Genomic DNA, 16,202 nt, shown 5'->3' with positions numbered 1-16,202 from the left:
TCCAAGGGATAAATGTAACACAAACGTGCAAAACTGACCCCACGTAAGTGTGTGTCTCAAACATTCCTGAGTGGCACAAAAGTCAGATTTGAAGAAATGAAGAGCGACATCCGATCCTTGGACAGCATCCTTGGACCTGACGAATACGTCAGTTCTTCAGCTAATTTATAAACGAGCCCCAGCCCTCAAAATGCACCAACCAGCATTTTCTCAAAAGCTAGACAAATTGATACTAAACCTTACATGGCAAAATAACAACTAGGAAACACCCAAAGAGAAGCAGTATGCGGGCAGAGGGGATAAGCGCAACCCAAGGTAAAACACACCACTCAGGGACTTCTCTGCCGGTCGAGTGGTTGGACTTCACCTTCCAATGCCGGGGGTTCCATCCTTGGTTGAGGATCCCATATGAGCTAAGATCCCATATGCCTCCCAGCCAAAAAGCCAAAACAGAAAAAGAAACAATATTGCAACAAATTCAACACAGACTTTAAAAACAGTTCACATTATAAAATTTTTAAAGATAGCACATATACCATAAAGCCTCTGAGTCACAGGGCAGTAAGAAAGCCTAGGTGCATCTCCGTACTCTGGGAAAAGAAACAAAAGAATCAGCCGTATTTCACAGGCATTTCAGAGCAGGTGGGTATTATAAACAGTGAGGTTTACATGCAAACGGATGCTTCCGGGAGAAGACATGTGGCTACAGCGCAAGGTCAGCAGCTGCTAAAGTTATTAAGTGAGTGTTTAATGAGGACCGCGGTATGTTCAAACTCTCAGAGGAGCAATATCTCCCCGCACACCAGGGACTGGTCACCAAGGGCAAACAACAGCTTCACGCTGGGGAAACCGGGGCACGCCGAGTTCACCCGCAATCACCAATAAGGAGAAACAAGGCCAGCGCAGCCTGGCTGCTACTCCACCCCCAGTGCACGGCCTGCATCTGGCCAGAGCGCTCTGGGTCCTCCTTTCTCAGCGAGCTCCCCTTCCCCAGCGCCCCTGGGAGGGGAGGAGCCCCGGGTCTCTGGTCAGGAGACTGATGGAAACCTCACTGCATCCACACAGGCGGCCCCGAGCCAGAGACTCGAGATGAACACGAGCCACGCAAGACCAGGAGGGGCTCAGACTTTGGGCAGGACCTGCTGATCTTCTGACCGTCCAGCCCTGAGCCCGGCATCAGGCTCGTGTCACCTGATGGCATATTTGGACCATGCCTGGAGCACACGTCTGGGTTTATGACGGGTGGAAATTGTTTTCTGAACAAAAAGGATTCTTACATCTTCTGTGTGATGGCCTCGGAGACTGACATGTAGGGGAAGAGCTGTTCTGCTTCTGGTGAAAATTTCAGCATTGAAACGCATGCTAGGGGTGAGGGCACCTGCCCACGGCATCCTCGTGGTCAGCGCGGCCTCCCAGGCTCTGTCGTCTCGTCCCTCTGCTCACTCCGGGGCGGGCAGGAGAGTCGCTGTGATTTCAGCACTCGTCACCCTGCTCTGCTCCACTCCATCGGGAAGGAGCGTGAGTCATAGTTTTATTATCATCATTTAATTATTTGAGGATGAGCCTTGAATTTCCCTTTAAGATCCCCTAACACACCACACCTTCTCAGTGGTGGACATGGGGAGACAGTCCTGGATTATCCAGGGATCAGGGGGTCCCCTGTCACCAACAAGGTCCTTACGGGTGAAACAAGGAGGTAGGGAAGACGGGGCCAGAGCACATGTGACTTGAAAGCGGGAGCTGGAGAGCTGTGACTGCCAGCTTTGAAGATGGGAGGGGTGAGGCCAGGGAGACAGTCGTTTGTGGAAGCTTGAGAAAGTGAGGGGAGAGATTTCCCGCAGAGCGATCGATTGGGACGAACGCAGCCTGACGACAACGTGGTTTGAATTCCGGGTTTCTGGTTTGGACTTCTGACCTCCAGAACGGAACTGTGTCGGTTTAACGCGGTGACTTCCAGCAGCTGCTCTGCAGCCACAGGAAGAAAACACACGAGTTTCTGAGGGGGTTTTGGTGGCCGAAGCTGTTTGCTTGTTCGTTTGCCAGTCTGAACTCTGCAAGCTCAGGGTCTGAATCTGTCGTGTCCAGTGTGTATCTCTAAGCCAGGCACATGGCCAACACCGAGAAATAGGAGCAAATGCCTGGGGGGAGAAAGGCCATCAGTCCAGGAAGCCTCAGCACAGCTTAGAGTCACGGGAGGCCCCAGAAGTGGTCAGAAATGTCTGTAGAACCCACTGCCTGCTCCAGCCTCAGCCTGCAGAAACCAGGGCCCGGCTCCAGGGAGGGTCGGTCCCCTTCCGGCAGGGCTGCTGACCTGATGACCATGTGACAGGAAGCCCCAGCACCGGAGAGGACACACCCTGTGGTCTGTCGTCCAGAGGGCACCCAGGTCTCCTCCATCCTCACGGCCTAGACCGCAGGGAGGAGACGCCATGGCCCCCTCCCTCCCCGCCCTGCTCTGCCTCGGTGAGATGAGGAGGGGCAGGGGGAGCCCTGGTCTGGAGGGACCCCCCCCCCCCCAGCCAGCCTGCTCCGTCAGGGGACCCAGGGCCCAGGAGGCTCCCGGGGAGGAGAGGCGCTGCTCAGAGCTGAGGGCAGACCTCTCACAGGGCTCTCTCTTCCAGGGCTGAGTGTGGGCCTGAGGACCCAGGTGCAGGCTGGTGAGTCTGTCCACAGGGCCCAGCTCCCTCCTCTCGTGGGGTCAAGGGTCACCCCCGGGCCATGGGGAGGGGGACAGCAGCTTGGGGCTCATGGAGGAGGAGTCTGGGAGGCCTGGGCTGAGAGCCGGGTCATGCGGGGGACGCCTGGTGAGTCTGTCTCTGATTTCCTTCCAGAGAACCCCCCCAAACCCACCATCTGGGCTGAGCCAGGCTCTGTGGTCCCCTGGGGGAGCCCCGTGACCATCTGGTGTCAGGGGCCCCTTGGGGCCCAAGAGTTCCGTTTGGATAAAGAGGGAAGCTCAGTCCCCTGGGACAGACAGAAACCCCTGGAACCAGGGGACAAGGCCAAGTTCTCCATCCCACAGATGACCAAGCAGCACGCAGGGCGCTATTGGTGCTACTATCTCAGGGGAACTCGCTGGTCAGAGCTCAGTGACCGCCTGGAGCTGGTGGTGACAGGTGAGAGACGCTCGGGGGCCTCAGGCTCTGCCCTCGGGAAGGGTGTCAGCTCTCAGGGGGTGTCCCTCTCACAGCCCAGCCCTGGGGGGCAAGGGGGGAGCCCCAGGGATCCAGCTGCCTCCTTCTCTCCTAGGACAATACAGCAAACCGCGCCTCTCAGCCCTGCCGAGCCCTGTGGTGACCTCGGGAGGGAACGTGACCCTGCAGTGTGGCTCCCGTCAGGGATTTAACAGGTTCCTTCTGACCAAGGAAGGAGAAGACGAGTCCTCTTGGACCCTGGATGGACAGCGGAGCCCCGACGGGCAGACCCAGGCGCTGTTCCCCGTGGGCCCCGTGAGCCCCGGACACGATTGGAGGTTCAGATGCTACGGCTTTAACAGGGACACCCCCCGGGTGTGGTCGGCCCCCAGCGACCCCCTGGCGCTCCTGGTCTCAGGTGAGGCCCCGTCTGTCCCTCTGACTCGGCAGCTCGGGGCTCTGTGCCCTGGGAGGCCCGGGAGGTCGTGGAGGAGGGGGCGCTGAGGGAGGGGCCCCCTGAGGGAGGGGCCTGGGAGCCCGGCCCCGCCCGTTCCTCACGCACTGGGGTCCCGGAGGGGCAGGGGGGCAGTGGGAGGGTCTGGGGAGGCCACAGGCCGTGCAGGGCAGAGGGGAGTGAGGTGGGGACCCCGGTCAGCCCGGCACACCCCTTCCTGGGCTCATTCCCAGGACCCATGGGCCCAGCCCCCACCCTCGGGCCCCAATTCAACAACTGGGGAGTCACGGGGCTCTGTGCTCAGGGGAGACAGCCCACCCCAGGGCGCTTTGAGATTCTCTGGGTGGACAAGGCCCCTCCGATCGTCAAGGGCCGGCGGGGAGTCGGGCAGAGAAGGCTTCAGGGGCCTGAGGCTGCGGGGTGGGGGTCAGTCTGGGGAGAAGCAGGCCTGCCCCCACCCCATCCTGCCCCAGGAGGCTGCAGGGATCGCCCCCTCCCCCAGGTAGAATCAAGCCCGCAGAGGAAGAGGGCTGAGCGGCTGTGGGGAGCGGTGGTGGGTCCCCGGGGCCCGCAGACCACCGCTCAGGGCTGGGCCCCATCCTGTGCTGTCTGAGCTCCCTCAGCTCAGGGTCCTGAGCAGGAACGTCTGAGACAGTAAGATAGCGAGGCCCCGGGAGGCTCCCCGAGGAGGACACGGCCCACCCACAGCCTCCCTTCAGAACCCTCGGGCCCCCTGACACCCTCCCCCATCACCGCGGTCAGACCCAGAGTGAGGAGGAGGACAGCGTCCCCGTCAGGGGCTGGGCTCAGGGCCACGTCCTCTCCCGGGAGGCGGGTGCCCTGGGCGCACACCCCGATTCCGGGTGACTGGCCGGCGCTGACCTGTGCGCCCTCACCCCAGACTACACGGTGCAGAATCTCATCCGGATGGGCCTCGCGGCCTCGGTCCTGCTGCTCCTCGGGGTCCTGCTCTGCCAGGCTCGGCACGACCGCAGAGAAGCCCGAGACGCGGCCCGGAGCTGAGCACAGGAAGCCCCCGGCACCGCCCAGAGCGCCGCAGCCCCCGACGCGAGCTTCTGCCGCGCGTGCTGCGTGTGCTGTCTGCGGAGACCCCGGGGGAGAGACGCGCCTGGGGGCGGGAGGAGGCCCGGGCGTCCCAGGGAGGGGGGGCTGGGGGCTCGGCCTCAGCTCACTGGGGCCCCTCCCTCCCGGGGGGGGACGCCCCGACTCCCGGCTCCTCCCACCCCCCGCCCGAGGTGCATCCTAATGGCAGGGGCGGGTCCTCACCCTGCAGGCCCGCAGGCTCTGTCCGCTCTCCTGGAGGACGTGAGCCTCACTGTTCATGCCCGCCGTCTCTGGTGTGCGCAATGACCTCCATCCCTTCTCAGAAACAGAAGGTCGTTTAAGCAACTGAATAAATCGGTGAAAATGGGGCCCCATTGGGAACAGATGGATCCAGAACTCTTCCCTGGACCCCCCAGACCCCTCACACCCTGCTCTCCTCATCAGATGACACCCGGTGTGGTTTCTGCAGACCCCACCGCTGCGAGGGGACACCCTGACGTTTGAAGTGACAGCCAGGTGCTGTGCTGGTAAACGGCTAAGGAATACAACATTTTATAAGGACCCCAGGTGTGTGAACTGTGTGTCTGCTTTGCTGCAAATGCTCTCCGTGGCCAACCTCAAGGGGCCGGGGTGAATGCGCTGAAGGCCGGGTGGGAAGGAAGGAGCAGGCTGACTTTCCCACAGGAGCGAGTCTGGTCCCCCCAGCCCCCACCGACGGCCCCACGCGCACAGATGTGTCCTTTGCATTACACGTCATGGTTAGATCATTCCCATCTCAGGTTCAAGCCCCACTCTCCACGAAATCAGATGCCAAAACCTTAGTCCATACAGACGAGAAAGAGAAAACAGTGCAAGTACCAATTGTGGGAGAAAACACGGAGCACTTTGACTCCAATACCTCACAGCTTGGAGTGCAAATCGCCTCAGTCATTTGGGGAGGAAGTAACGACCATCAGGTAAAAGGGAGAAACAAGCAGCCCCACCCAGAGTTATGTAACCGAGGGGAGAACTGTGCGTAACCACCAGCACAGAAGCAGGAGAGTAAGCACAGAGGGTCGCTCAGATCAGACCACGGAAGACCTCACAGACAGGAACGCTTTGGTGCGTACATGCGACGGACTTTAAAATTTCATTTTTAAAAATATTTTACTGATCTATGTGGCTGTGTCGTGTCAGGTCCCAGCTGGAGCAGGTGAGATCCCGTGGCCTCATGTGGGGTCTTTCATTGCAGACCCTGGTTGTGGTGGGCAGGCTCCAGGGAGCACACGCTTCAGTAGTCACCGCACATGGCTTGAAATTGCCCCTCGGCACGTGGGATCTCAGTTCCCTGACCAGGGAGGGAATCCACGTTGCCTGCATTGGAAGGTGGATTCTTAACCACTGGACTGCCAGGGAAGCCCTGCAACGGACTTCTATATGAGAGAAAAGTTGAACTACCACAGTGATACAGACCAACCTTCAGGCATGTTAGTTAATGAGTGAAGAAAAGCTCTAAGTGTGTGCACGAGGATCTCTGTTGCATAAAATTCAAAAGGAGATGGATGAGGGCGTGGTAACCACTCCAGTACTCTTGTCTGGGAAATCCCATGGACAGCGGGGCCTGGCAGGTTATGGTCCATAGGGTCGCAAAGAGCCAGACACGACCGAAGCGACTTCACGCGGGCAAAAGGAGACAAAACGCCTTACCTAGGGAGGCAGAACTTTGCCGAATCTTAGGCCTAGAGGAAGGAAAGCCCCCACGTGATTCCCTGGTCCTCACACACCAGGGAGGGGGCAGGGTCGCTGTCAGAGGGAAGCTAGGGGGCTGCTGGAATGCAGTCCTGTCCCTCCTGACCCTCGGGTACTGACTCCTGTCTGCGGCTCCTGACTGTTGAGACGTCCGTTACTCCATCACCCTCCCTAGCTTCTCACCCGAGTGAGGCGGGGCTGAAGCAGGCTGGGGAAGCCAACCCCTGCGTAGGGGCCGATTCCCAGCAAAGTGGCCGTCCATCAGTCACGGCAGACCCTCCACACACTCTCAGTGTATTTTGCACACACCATGACCTCAGCTGCGCGATCGGCATCCCTGAGTTAGGCCAGAAGATGAGCCACTCCCCGGGGTGGGGGGAAACGGGGCCTCGGATGACATGCGATGCAGCAGAGCAGGTGACGACTCAGGCCTGGGAAGGAGGGGCGTTCTGAGCTCCAGCAGCCCAGGCACCCCGAGCCTCCCAGACAGGACAGCTGCCCCGGTCCCTGCGGCATGGGCATGGCCAGCGCCCCAACAGAAAGTGTCACTGGAGGTGGTGCGGACAGGGCAGGGCCCCTGAGCCCACTCCCCTGCTCTCTGCTTCTGTCCTCGGGCTGGACAGGGGCCCGTGTCCTCACCCCCACCCCCAGATCAAACTGTCCCCTAGAAGTAATGTAGGGACCAGGACCGGGTCGTGTTGCTGAGTCTCCCAGGATCCCCGGGGAAATATCCCACAGCAATGTGTGATCTCCTCCAGATGCCAAAGTGACCTGCAGTTGTGTGGGGTGCTCAAGGCAGGGGACAGTCTGCTCCCACTCGTAAGCTTCAGAAAGACATGACTACTGTCATCCACGTGTTCACTTGAGGCAGCTGAGGTTCGGAGAACAGGCCGAGGGCTCAGAGCTGCAGGGCGGGGCGGGTCCCGGGACGAGGCCAGTCTGCTGACCCCAGAGCCCTGTCTGGCCAGCACAATGCTCGTCCACCTTGCACTAGTGTCCGAGGGCCGGGGGGACATTTCCACAATCAGGGAGGATTAGGACAACAGGCTTTGATTATTCGATCACAATTCTGGAGAAGCCCACCATGAGGGTGTCCCTTTGGCAGTTCTAGGGGCCAATCCTGACTGCCTCTTTCCAGCGTCTGTTGGCCAAGGCGCCCCCTGGTTTGGGGAGGAACCACTCCTCGTTCTCCACCACTCCACATGGCTGCAGCTCCTTGTGCCTCTCTGTTGTCTCCAGCATGCCTCTCCATGCACCTCTTCAATTCATCCGACTGGAGCACCTAATATATCACATGAGGACCCATGCGCTGCAGTACGATGTTAACGTGATGACGCCGCAAAGACCCCACTTCCCAAAAGTCACATCCCCAGGAAGTGAGGCTGCCGATTTCAACATAGTCATTTAGGTGAAAATTAACAGCCTCCAAAAGAGAAATATACATAGGAATGACTTTATGGAAGGAGGTGCAATAATTATACACTGTCGTTCTTTTTCATCTGATGAGGAACATCTGAAAAGAGCTGGATTGACGGGAAGACACTCCAGGATGGCAGGGTGGAAGATTAATGTTGTAAAGAGGACAATACTCTCAAGGCATCCTGCAGAATTAATTCAATCCCTGTCTGAATCCCAAAGGCTATTTCTGCAGAAAGAAGAAAGTCATTTCTCTGAAGTCAAGGTCATTGAGAAAGACCCACAGTAGCCAAGCAATCTGGAAAAATAAGAACAAAGTTGGAAACTGCCCACTTTCTGATTTCAACACTTACTGCAAAGTTCCAGTAATCAAACAGAGTGGTGCTGGCTTGAGAAGAGACGCACTGATGCTTGGAATGCCAACATATAAACCTATTCACATGACCAGTTGATTTCTGACAAGACTTCTTCTAAACCATGATAATGACAAGCAAGTCTTCCTGACACATCCCATTTAACGTGCATATGTTTTGTTGTAGGATTTGTGGATGGCTTACGTGAGAAAACCTCATAAACCTCTTAGATACTGACCCACTCGTCACCTACTGGCTGACTTGACACTGTCCTGTATCACCGTTTGTCGCCATCACCATCCTCCCAGAGTCCAGTCGCTGCAGGATGGTGACCATCTCAGTAACTGTGTGTTCACACCTCCCTTTCCTGAAAAGGAGCCTACTGCCTCAGGGATATAATCCTGGCTCACTGGCAGGGAGCATGAGACCCCGTGTGACCAGGGTGCAGCATCTGGTGACTCCAGTTCTTAGAAAAACACACTCCCCCTTCCCAGCCCCTTGCCACTCATGTGCTCCCACTAGCAGTCTGGGTCTCTCCTTCTCCAGGAAGCCCCCATGCGCCGTCACGAGCTTCCTGGACCTCCACCAGTTCCTGGGTCTCACTGCCCTGTGGTTCCCCATCTCTACAACCAACCGAAACCAGAGCCAACGTATTCACCGTCTAAACATGCACACTGTCAGTTATCATCATCAGAAGCCCCCAAGTCGAGGGAAGGGACTGGGCACTTTCACCAAAGAGTCTCAAGTCTGGATATAGTAACTGCTCAGCAAACACTGGCTGACTGCCTGGATGGTGGAAGGAAGGAGGACAGGAAGGGAGGGAGGAACTCTGCATTTTCAGAGTCTCAGAAAAGGGAAGCGACTTAAGGTCACACCGTTCCCATGAAAAGCAGAATCAGAATTGGAACCAAAAGCAGAGCACTGGGCAGCACCGTAAATGTGTCTCCTTCCACGGTGCTCGGACAAAACAGGCCCAGGGACGCCCCTTCCTCTAGCCTCCGCCCACCCTCCAACCATTTTTCCAGTGGCAACCTTGGAACCAACTACTCAGCTTTCCTCAGCCCCCGGTACCAGCCAACGTCATTTGCAGAGCTCGGCTTCTTGTCGCCGGCCACCCGTGAGCTCCCAGATTCCTGAGACTTATTCCCGCAGGCGGAGGTGCCCCGGCTGCCTGGTCCACATGCCGTCTCCCGCCTGCCGCCCCGACCTCTCTCTGGGCTTCTCCGACCACTAGGACCGGGTGGCTCTGGAGGGTGGGCCATCTCCCCATGGATCGGGGGAGGGGGTAGAAACAGGGGGCGGGGTGGGGGGCGCCGAGCTCCATGGGACCTGCAGAGCCAGCGCTGCGGCTGCGCGCTCTTCCAGGACGTTTGTCCAGGACAGGACGAGGAAGTCAGATCCCGGACGCCTTGGGGCTGCCCTGCTCCCGGAGAAGAACCCGAGCCAGGCCCTCATGGACCCACAGGCAGGCCCCGGTCCTCCCCGCCCGACTCCGACTCCATGACTTCCTGCCCACACATCCTGGACAAGCAGGTGAAACTCATCACCACGATGGGCGCCCACCTGACCAGCCTCTGCAGGCCGGCTGGTCCCGGGTGGGGCTGGAGAGCTTTCTCCTGCAAAGGTTCAGCCTCCAAAGCACCGTTAGGAGCCTTTGGAGCCTAGCAGCCTTTGAGGAGCCCCTGGGGTCAGGGAATCCGCCGGGAAGCTTCTCTCTGCAACCAAGAGGCAGCTTGTTAACCACTATGGAGCCATCTTCCAAGCCTTGGACAAAATGGAAACAATAAAACCTTTTCCAAAAAAAAAAAAATGGAACCAATGTTGAGCTAGGTCCCGCCCTGCGTCTCAGCCTCCTGTCCGGAGACCATGTTACTCTCTGGGTTTTGGGGTGGAGTCTGGTGAGACTCCCACGTGCTCTGGAAGGCTCCTGAGCCTGCCGTCTGCTGGGCTCCATGGGGCAGGGCGAGCAGAGTGAGCGGGGTGGGGCTCTTCCTCTTTCTGGGTGACGTGCGCCACCCAGCCTGGACCTTCACGCCCCGTGCGTCTGTCCGGCCTGCGGGCTCTGAGCTCTCTGTAAGTCACCTGCTCTGGTGGGGACCATGAAAGGCAGTGCCACGACCCTGACCTTCACCGCCCTTCTCTGCCTCGGTGAGCTTTGGGGATGGGGGGGTGGGGACCCCCTCCTCCCACATCTGTTCCCTGAGAGGCCCCAGGACAAAGGAGGCTCCATGAGGACAGACTTTCTTGGGGGAGAGGGGAATGTCCTCAGCCCGGATCTGACCCCAGCCCTCAGGACGCAGAGCAGACCTGGAGCGTCCAGGACATGTGGAGCTGGGCGCTCACAGGAAACTCTCTTCCAGGGCTGTGCTGGGGCCCGTGGAACCAGGGACAGCCAGGTGAGCCCCCAGACCTCCTGCTTCCACCCACCACCCCTGGTCACTGGGGAGCACAGCGGGCCGGGGCCGCTGGTGGCCCGTCTGGGAGGGGCGGGTGACAGCTGGGGAACCTGGGGGAGAAGGCGCCCTGACTCCTCAGGTCTGATTCCTTTCCAGAGGTTCTCCCCAAACCCTCCATCCGGGCTGACCCAGGCACCTTGGTCGCCCAGGGGAGCCCGGTGACCATCTGGTGTCAGGGGTCTCTGCTGGCAGATGTCTACCGTCTGTATAAAGAGAGCGGCTCTGCATTCTGGGAGGCTCAGGCCCCTCAGGGCTCCAGGAACAAGGCCGGGTTCCCCTTCGGATCCTTGAGCTCAAGTGATGCCAGGCAGTATCAGTGTGCATATCGCAGCAGGAACCGCTGGTCAGAGCGGAGTGACCCCCTGCCCCTGGTGGTGACAGGTAAGAGGGAGGGGCGGGGGGTGGGAGCCTCCCCACAGACAGAGGAGCAGAGTGTGGGCTCGGGGGGCCCCTGCCCTCCCAGCCCACACCTGGGGTCACTGGGGTGGAGGTCCCCCTGTAACACAGCCCCTCGCCCCCAGGAGTATACAGGGCACCCTCCCTGTCCGCCCAGCCCAGCCCTGTGGTGGCCGCAGGAGGCAGCGTGTCCTTCACGTGCAGTTCACAGTATGCAGCGGGCACGCTGCACCTGCTGAAGGAGGGAGGCGCTGACCTGCCCCGATACCAGGCGTCAAGGAACTATGGGAACCAAGGGCGGGAAGAGGCTGTGTTCCCTGTGGGCCCCGTGACCAGCTCCCACGGGGGGACCTACAGGTGCTATGATGCTCCCAGCAACGTGCCCTATCTGTGGTCGCGCCCCAGTGACCCTCTGCATCTCCAGGTCACAGGTGAGGCCCCCAGGCCCCTCTATTTCCTAGACAGACCCCTGACCTAAGCCTTGTGCCCATGAGCCCTGGGGGAGACGGGGGCAGGGACACTGGGCTCCTGGGGCAGGACGCGGGCGGGAGCCTCGGGAGGGAGCAGGGAGAGCTGTCTCCGCAGCCCCGGGCGCAGTGCGGGCGTGCAGCCGCGAGCCTCCGCCCCATCTGCAGGCCTGTCCAGGGCGCCCTCCCTGTCCGCCCAGCCCGGCTCGCTCGTGCTCCCCGGAGACAACCTGACCCTCCGGTGTGGCTCAGAGGCCAGCTTTGGCAGCTTTGCTCTGACCAAGGACGAGCGGCTCAGCCCGCCCCGCCGCCTAGAAGGGCAGCAGAGCCCCGACTTCCCCCTGGGCCGCGTAAGCCGCGCCCACGGGGGCCGCTACAGATGCTACAGCGGGCACAACCTCTCCCACGCGTGGTCCGCCCCCAGCGCCCCCCTGGACATCCTGGTCGCGGGTGAGGAGCCCCTGTCCCGGCCCAGGTCCTGACTGTCTGCTCAGGGCGCTGGACCAGGGTCGGCCCTGGTGGTGACGGGTCCAGGGAGAGGGTCCTGGAGCAGAGACTGAGGTGGGGCAGGGGTCTAGGAGGGGAACGTGAAAACAGGAGTGATAGGCACGACGATTAAGGAGACCCACACAGGCGGGCTGAGAGGAGCTGGGAGGGCTCACAAGGAGGCCCCTCAGCTCAGGGTCTGGGGTGTGGGGAGGGGCTCTCTGCTCATCACCCCCGTCCTCCCCCAGGAATGCACAGGAAACCCTCCCTCTCCGCCCGCCCGGGGGCCTCAGTGCCCCGGGGAGAGAACGTGACCCTGCAGTGTCGCTCTGAGGTCCGCTGAGACACCTTCCATCTGTCCAAGGAGGGCTCGCTCGCTCCTCCCCAGCACCTGCGTCTGCAGGACACGGCTCCGCCCGTCCAGGCCAACTTCACCCTGAGAGCTGTGACCGCGGCCCACGGTGGGACCTACAGATGCTACAGCTCACAGAGCACCGCCCCCCACCTGCTGTCGCTCCCCAGCGACCCCCTGGAGCTCCTGGTCTCAGGTGAGGGCCCAGCCCTGGTCCTCTGTGTCCTCCAGGGCAGGCCAGGGCCCTGTCCCCAGGGGAGCTCTGGGCTGAGTGGGAGTGGGGGGTCACAGAGCGACGTATCAACCGTGAGGGGGCCGCAAAGAGCCAGAGGCCTCCCTTCCCTGCCCATCCTCACCCTCATCCCGGGCGTCCAGACTTGCTCCTGGTGATGGAGCAGAACTAGAGAGGCCTCGGGGCCGACCAGCAGGACTCAAGGCCAGTGCCCCCAGGCCCCACCCTCCTCTGGTCTCCAGTCCTCATGGCCCCTCGCCCAGAGGGAGCACAAGAGAGGGGCTAGCAGAGCCCCGGCCCCCAAGGGAGCGAGCAGACAGGCCCTGGCTCAGCTGATGTCCCGGGGGACCTCGGGGCTCCCGGGGCTGAGACGTGGATGAAGGCTGGGGGTCATGCAGAGGGAGATGCTGGGGCCCAGCTGGGGGAGGGCAGCCCCTGTCCTGACCCCCAGGAGCTCTGAGGATCAGCTCCTTTCTCCCAGGAGGGAGGCCCCCAGAGCGGTCAGTGAGGGAGGGGGTGGTGGGTCCATGGTGGCCAGAGCCGTCACACCCTAGTGACCCCTTAGAGCTTCTGGTCTCAGGTGAGGGGCCGGACGCTGTCCTGTCTGAGCTCAGAGTCCTGTCCTCAGAAATGCCTGAGACAGTCAACATGAGGGCACATGGCGATGGGGGCTCCACCGGGAAAGTAAGAACCAAGAGAAGGGTCTCCCCAACTCCTCACCCACACCACTCACTTCATGCTTCTCAGGAGCAGCTGACAGGATCAGCCCACCCCAAAACAAGCCAGACCCCAAGGGTGGTGAGTAAGACAAAGTCTGTTACAGGGCTGGGCTCAGGGCCACGTCCTCTCCCAGGAGGCGGGTGCCCTGGGCGCACACCCCGGTTCCGGGTGCCTGTGCCGGCGCTGACCTCTGCGCCCTCACCCCAGACTACACGGTGCAGAATCTCATCCGGATGGGCCTCGCGGCCTCGGTCCTGGTGCTGCTCGGGGTCCTGCTCTATCAGGCTCGGCACGACCGAAACAAGCCCGAGACGCGGCCCGGAGCTGAGCACGGGAGGCCCCCTGGCACCGCCTGGAGCGCCGGAGCCAGGGACGCGAGCTTCCGGCCCGGGAGTTTCGGAAAGAGCCTCTGCCGCGCGTACTGGGTGCGCTGTCTGCGGAGACCCCGGGGGAGAGACGCGCCGCGGGGACGGGAGGAGGCTCGGGCGTTCCCGGGGAGGCTGGGGGCTCGGCCTCCGCTCACGGGGGCCCCTGCCTCCCCGGGAGGACGCCCCGACTCCCGGCTCCTCCACCCCTGGCCCGAGGCGCATCCCAATGGCAGGGGCGGGTCCTCACCCTGCAGGCCCGCAGGCTGTGTCCGCTCTCCTGGAGGACGTGAGCCTCACTGTTCATGCCCGCCGTCTCTGGTGTGCGCAATGACCTCCATCCCTTCTCAGAAACAGAACGTCGTTTAAGTAACTGAATAAATGGGTGAAAGCGGGGCCCCGTTTGGAACAGATGGATCCAGAACTCTTCCCCGAACCCCCTTCTGGTCCCCTGACGCCCTTCTCTCCTCGTCAGATGACACCGGTGTCGTTTCTCCAGCCGCCGTCAGTGTGAAGGAACACCTTGTCGTTTAAAGAGACAGTCAGGTGTTGCGCTGCTAAATGGTGTTAGCAATATATCCATTTTGTAAAAAGCCGGGATTGTGGTTTTTGTCTGTTTCTTCAGTATAAATACTCTCTTCGTGGCCAACCTCAAGGTGCTCAGGTGAATGTGCTGAAGGCAGCCTGGGAATTAAGGAGCAGACTCACTTTCTCAAAGAAGCTGAGTCTGATTCAGCCGGCCCCTCACTGATGACCCCCACGTGTACAGATGTGTCCTTCATATTAAACATCATGGTCACATCATTTACACTTTAGTTTTTGCCCCAGTTTCCATGAAACCAGACGCCAAAATATCCTAGTTCATCTATCGGAGAGGGAAAGATAAAGTGAGGGAAGAGAAGACAATTGTAGGAGAAAATGCTGAGTCTGCTGAATCCTGGCACATCACTAGGAGGTGTACTGACTACTCCAGTCAATTTGGAGAGTCAGTAACAATTATCAGTTGAAAGGAAGAGGCCCAGCTCTGGTCCACAGTTACATAACCTAGAGGAAAATGTGTGCATAACCACGAGTGTACAAGCAGGAGCATATGGACAGATAGATGGGTTGCTCACATTAGAAAAAAATTATAGAAATCAATCCCATGAAAAATGAATCATTATATGTATGTATATATATATATATGACAAAATTTTATATGACAAAAATTCACAAAGTTAAACTGCTACAGTAACACAGTTCAATTTTCAAGCATGATGGTGAATAAGTGAAATAAAACTATAGGAGCGTATTCCGTCACATCAAATTCAAAAGGTGACAACAAGAGACCCAAATAAACAAAGTAAGAAATGAGAGAAGAGAAATAACAGCTGATACCACAGAAATACAAAAAGTCACAAGAGAATATGAAGAGAAACAAATTGGACAACCTGGAAGAAGTGGACAAGTCTCTAGAGACATACAGCCTGCCAAAACTCAATCAAGAAGACATGGGTAACGTGAAAAGGCTGGTCACCAGAAGTTAAATAGAATCTATCATATTAAAAATAAAAATTTCTTGCAAACAAAAGTCCAGAACTGGATAGCTTCATAGAGGAATTCTACCAAACAAAGAAGAATTTATACTGATACTTCTTAAACTCTTTCAGAAGTTGAAGAGGAGGAAACAGCCACCAAAGTCATTCTATGAAGTCACTGTCACCTTGAAACCAAAACCAGAAAAAGCTAAGACAAAAAAAGAAATTACAGGCCAAGGCTACCCACTCCAGTATTCTGGCCTGGAGAATTCCATGGACTATATAGTGCATGGGATTGCAAAGAGTCGGACACGACTGAGTAACTTTCACTTCACTTCTATCATTGATGCATATAGATGCAAAAACCCTTAACAAAATATTAGCAAACTGAATCCAACAACACATTAAAAGGATCATACACCATGATCAAGTTGGATTCATTGCAGGGTCACAAGAGTGGTTTAACAGACACAAATCAATGTGATATACCACCACAACAAAAGACAAAAACCACATGATCGTCTCAACAGATGCAGAAAAAGCAGTTGATAAAATTAAACATTCATTCATGATAAAAACTCTTTCCAAAGCAGGTATATAGAGAAAAATTATTTATGACAAACTCACAACCAATGTAATACTCAATGGTGAAAAGCTGAAAATATTTCCACTAAATCCTGGAACAAGTCAAGGATGACCACCACTTTTATTCAACATAGCATTGGAAGTCTCTTCCCAATTTGGATATCTTTTATTTCTTTTTCTTATCTAATTGCTATGGCTTGGACTTATATATCATTATATGCAGATGACATGATACTCTATATATCATGAAAACCCTGAAGACTCTAAACAAAAATATTAGAACTGATAAATGAATTCAAAGAGGTATTAGGATACAAGACTAACATACAGAAATATGTTGCATTTCTTTACATTAGCAATGAACTATCAGAAAGAGAAAGTAAAAAAAAAACAAACAAACAACACCTTTAAAAATTGCATAAAAAATAATAAAATAGGTAAGAATAAATCTGACAAAGGAGGTGAAAGACTTATAC

General features: G+C 57.6%; 2 protein-coding genes across 2 annotated transcripts; both read left to right on the top strand.

Annotated features, from left to right (window-relative positions):
* Window positions 1-2,342: 2,342 nt before the first annotated feature.
* Window positions 2,343-5,215, top strand: LOC133054920 (leukocyte immunoglobulin-like receptor subfamily A member 5). The gene is made up of 5 exons (XM_061140344.1): window positions 2,343-2,463; window positions 2,622-2,657; window positions 2,832-3,116; window positions 3,250-3,552; window positions 4,490-5,215. Exons 1-5 carry the CDS (start codon window positions 2,430-2,432, stop codon window positions 4,609-4,611), a joined length of 780 nt encoding a protein of 259 aa, XP_060996327.1. The 5' UTR covers window positions 2,343-2,429; the 3' UTR covers window positions 4,612-5,215.
* Window positions 5,098-14,217, top strand: LOC133054917 (leukocyte immunoglobulin-like receptor subfamily A member 6). Its single transcript, XM_061140337.1, is given in 11 exon segments — window positions 5,098-5,220; window positions 8,337-9,267; window positions 9,516-9,683; window positions 10,511-10,546; window positions 10,703-10,987; window positions 11,128-11,433; window positions 11,638-11,919; window positions 12,204-12,503; window positions 13,287-13,337; window positions 13,467-13,684; window positions 14,100-14,217. Coding segments are annotated over 10 exon segments (1,920 nt in total). The 5' UTR covers window positions 5,098-5,220; window positions 8,337-9,032; the 3' UTR covers window positions 14,139-14,217.
* Window positions 14,218-16,202: the final 1,985 nt, after the last annotated feature.

The sequence above is a fragment of the Dama dama genome, chromosome 4, assembly GCF_033118175.1.
Source record: "Dama dama isolate Ldn47 chromosome 4, ASM3311817v1, whole genome shotgun sequence".
NCBI classification, from domain to species: Eukaryota; Metazoa; Chordata; class Mammalia; order Artiodactyla; family Cervidae; genus Dama; species Dama dama.
Note: the sequence above shows the minus strand (reverse complement) of the source record. Positions and strands in the feature narration are given on the sequence as shown.

Coding starts and splice junctions, on each gene's coding strand:
- LOC133054920 (XM_061140344.1), top strand. CDS start 2,430: ATGGCCCCCTCCCTCCCCGCCCTGCTCTGCCTCG. Junction 3,117..3,249: donor CCTGGAGCTGGTGGTGACAG/GTGAGAGACGCT, acceptor CTTCTCTCCTAG/GACAATACAGCAAACCGCGC. Junction 3,553..4,489: donor CCTGGCGCTCCTGGTCTCAG/GTGAGGCCCCGT, acceptor CCCTCACCCCAG/ACTACACGGTGCAGAATCTC.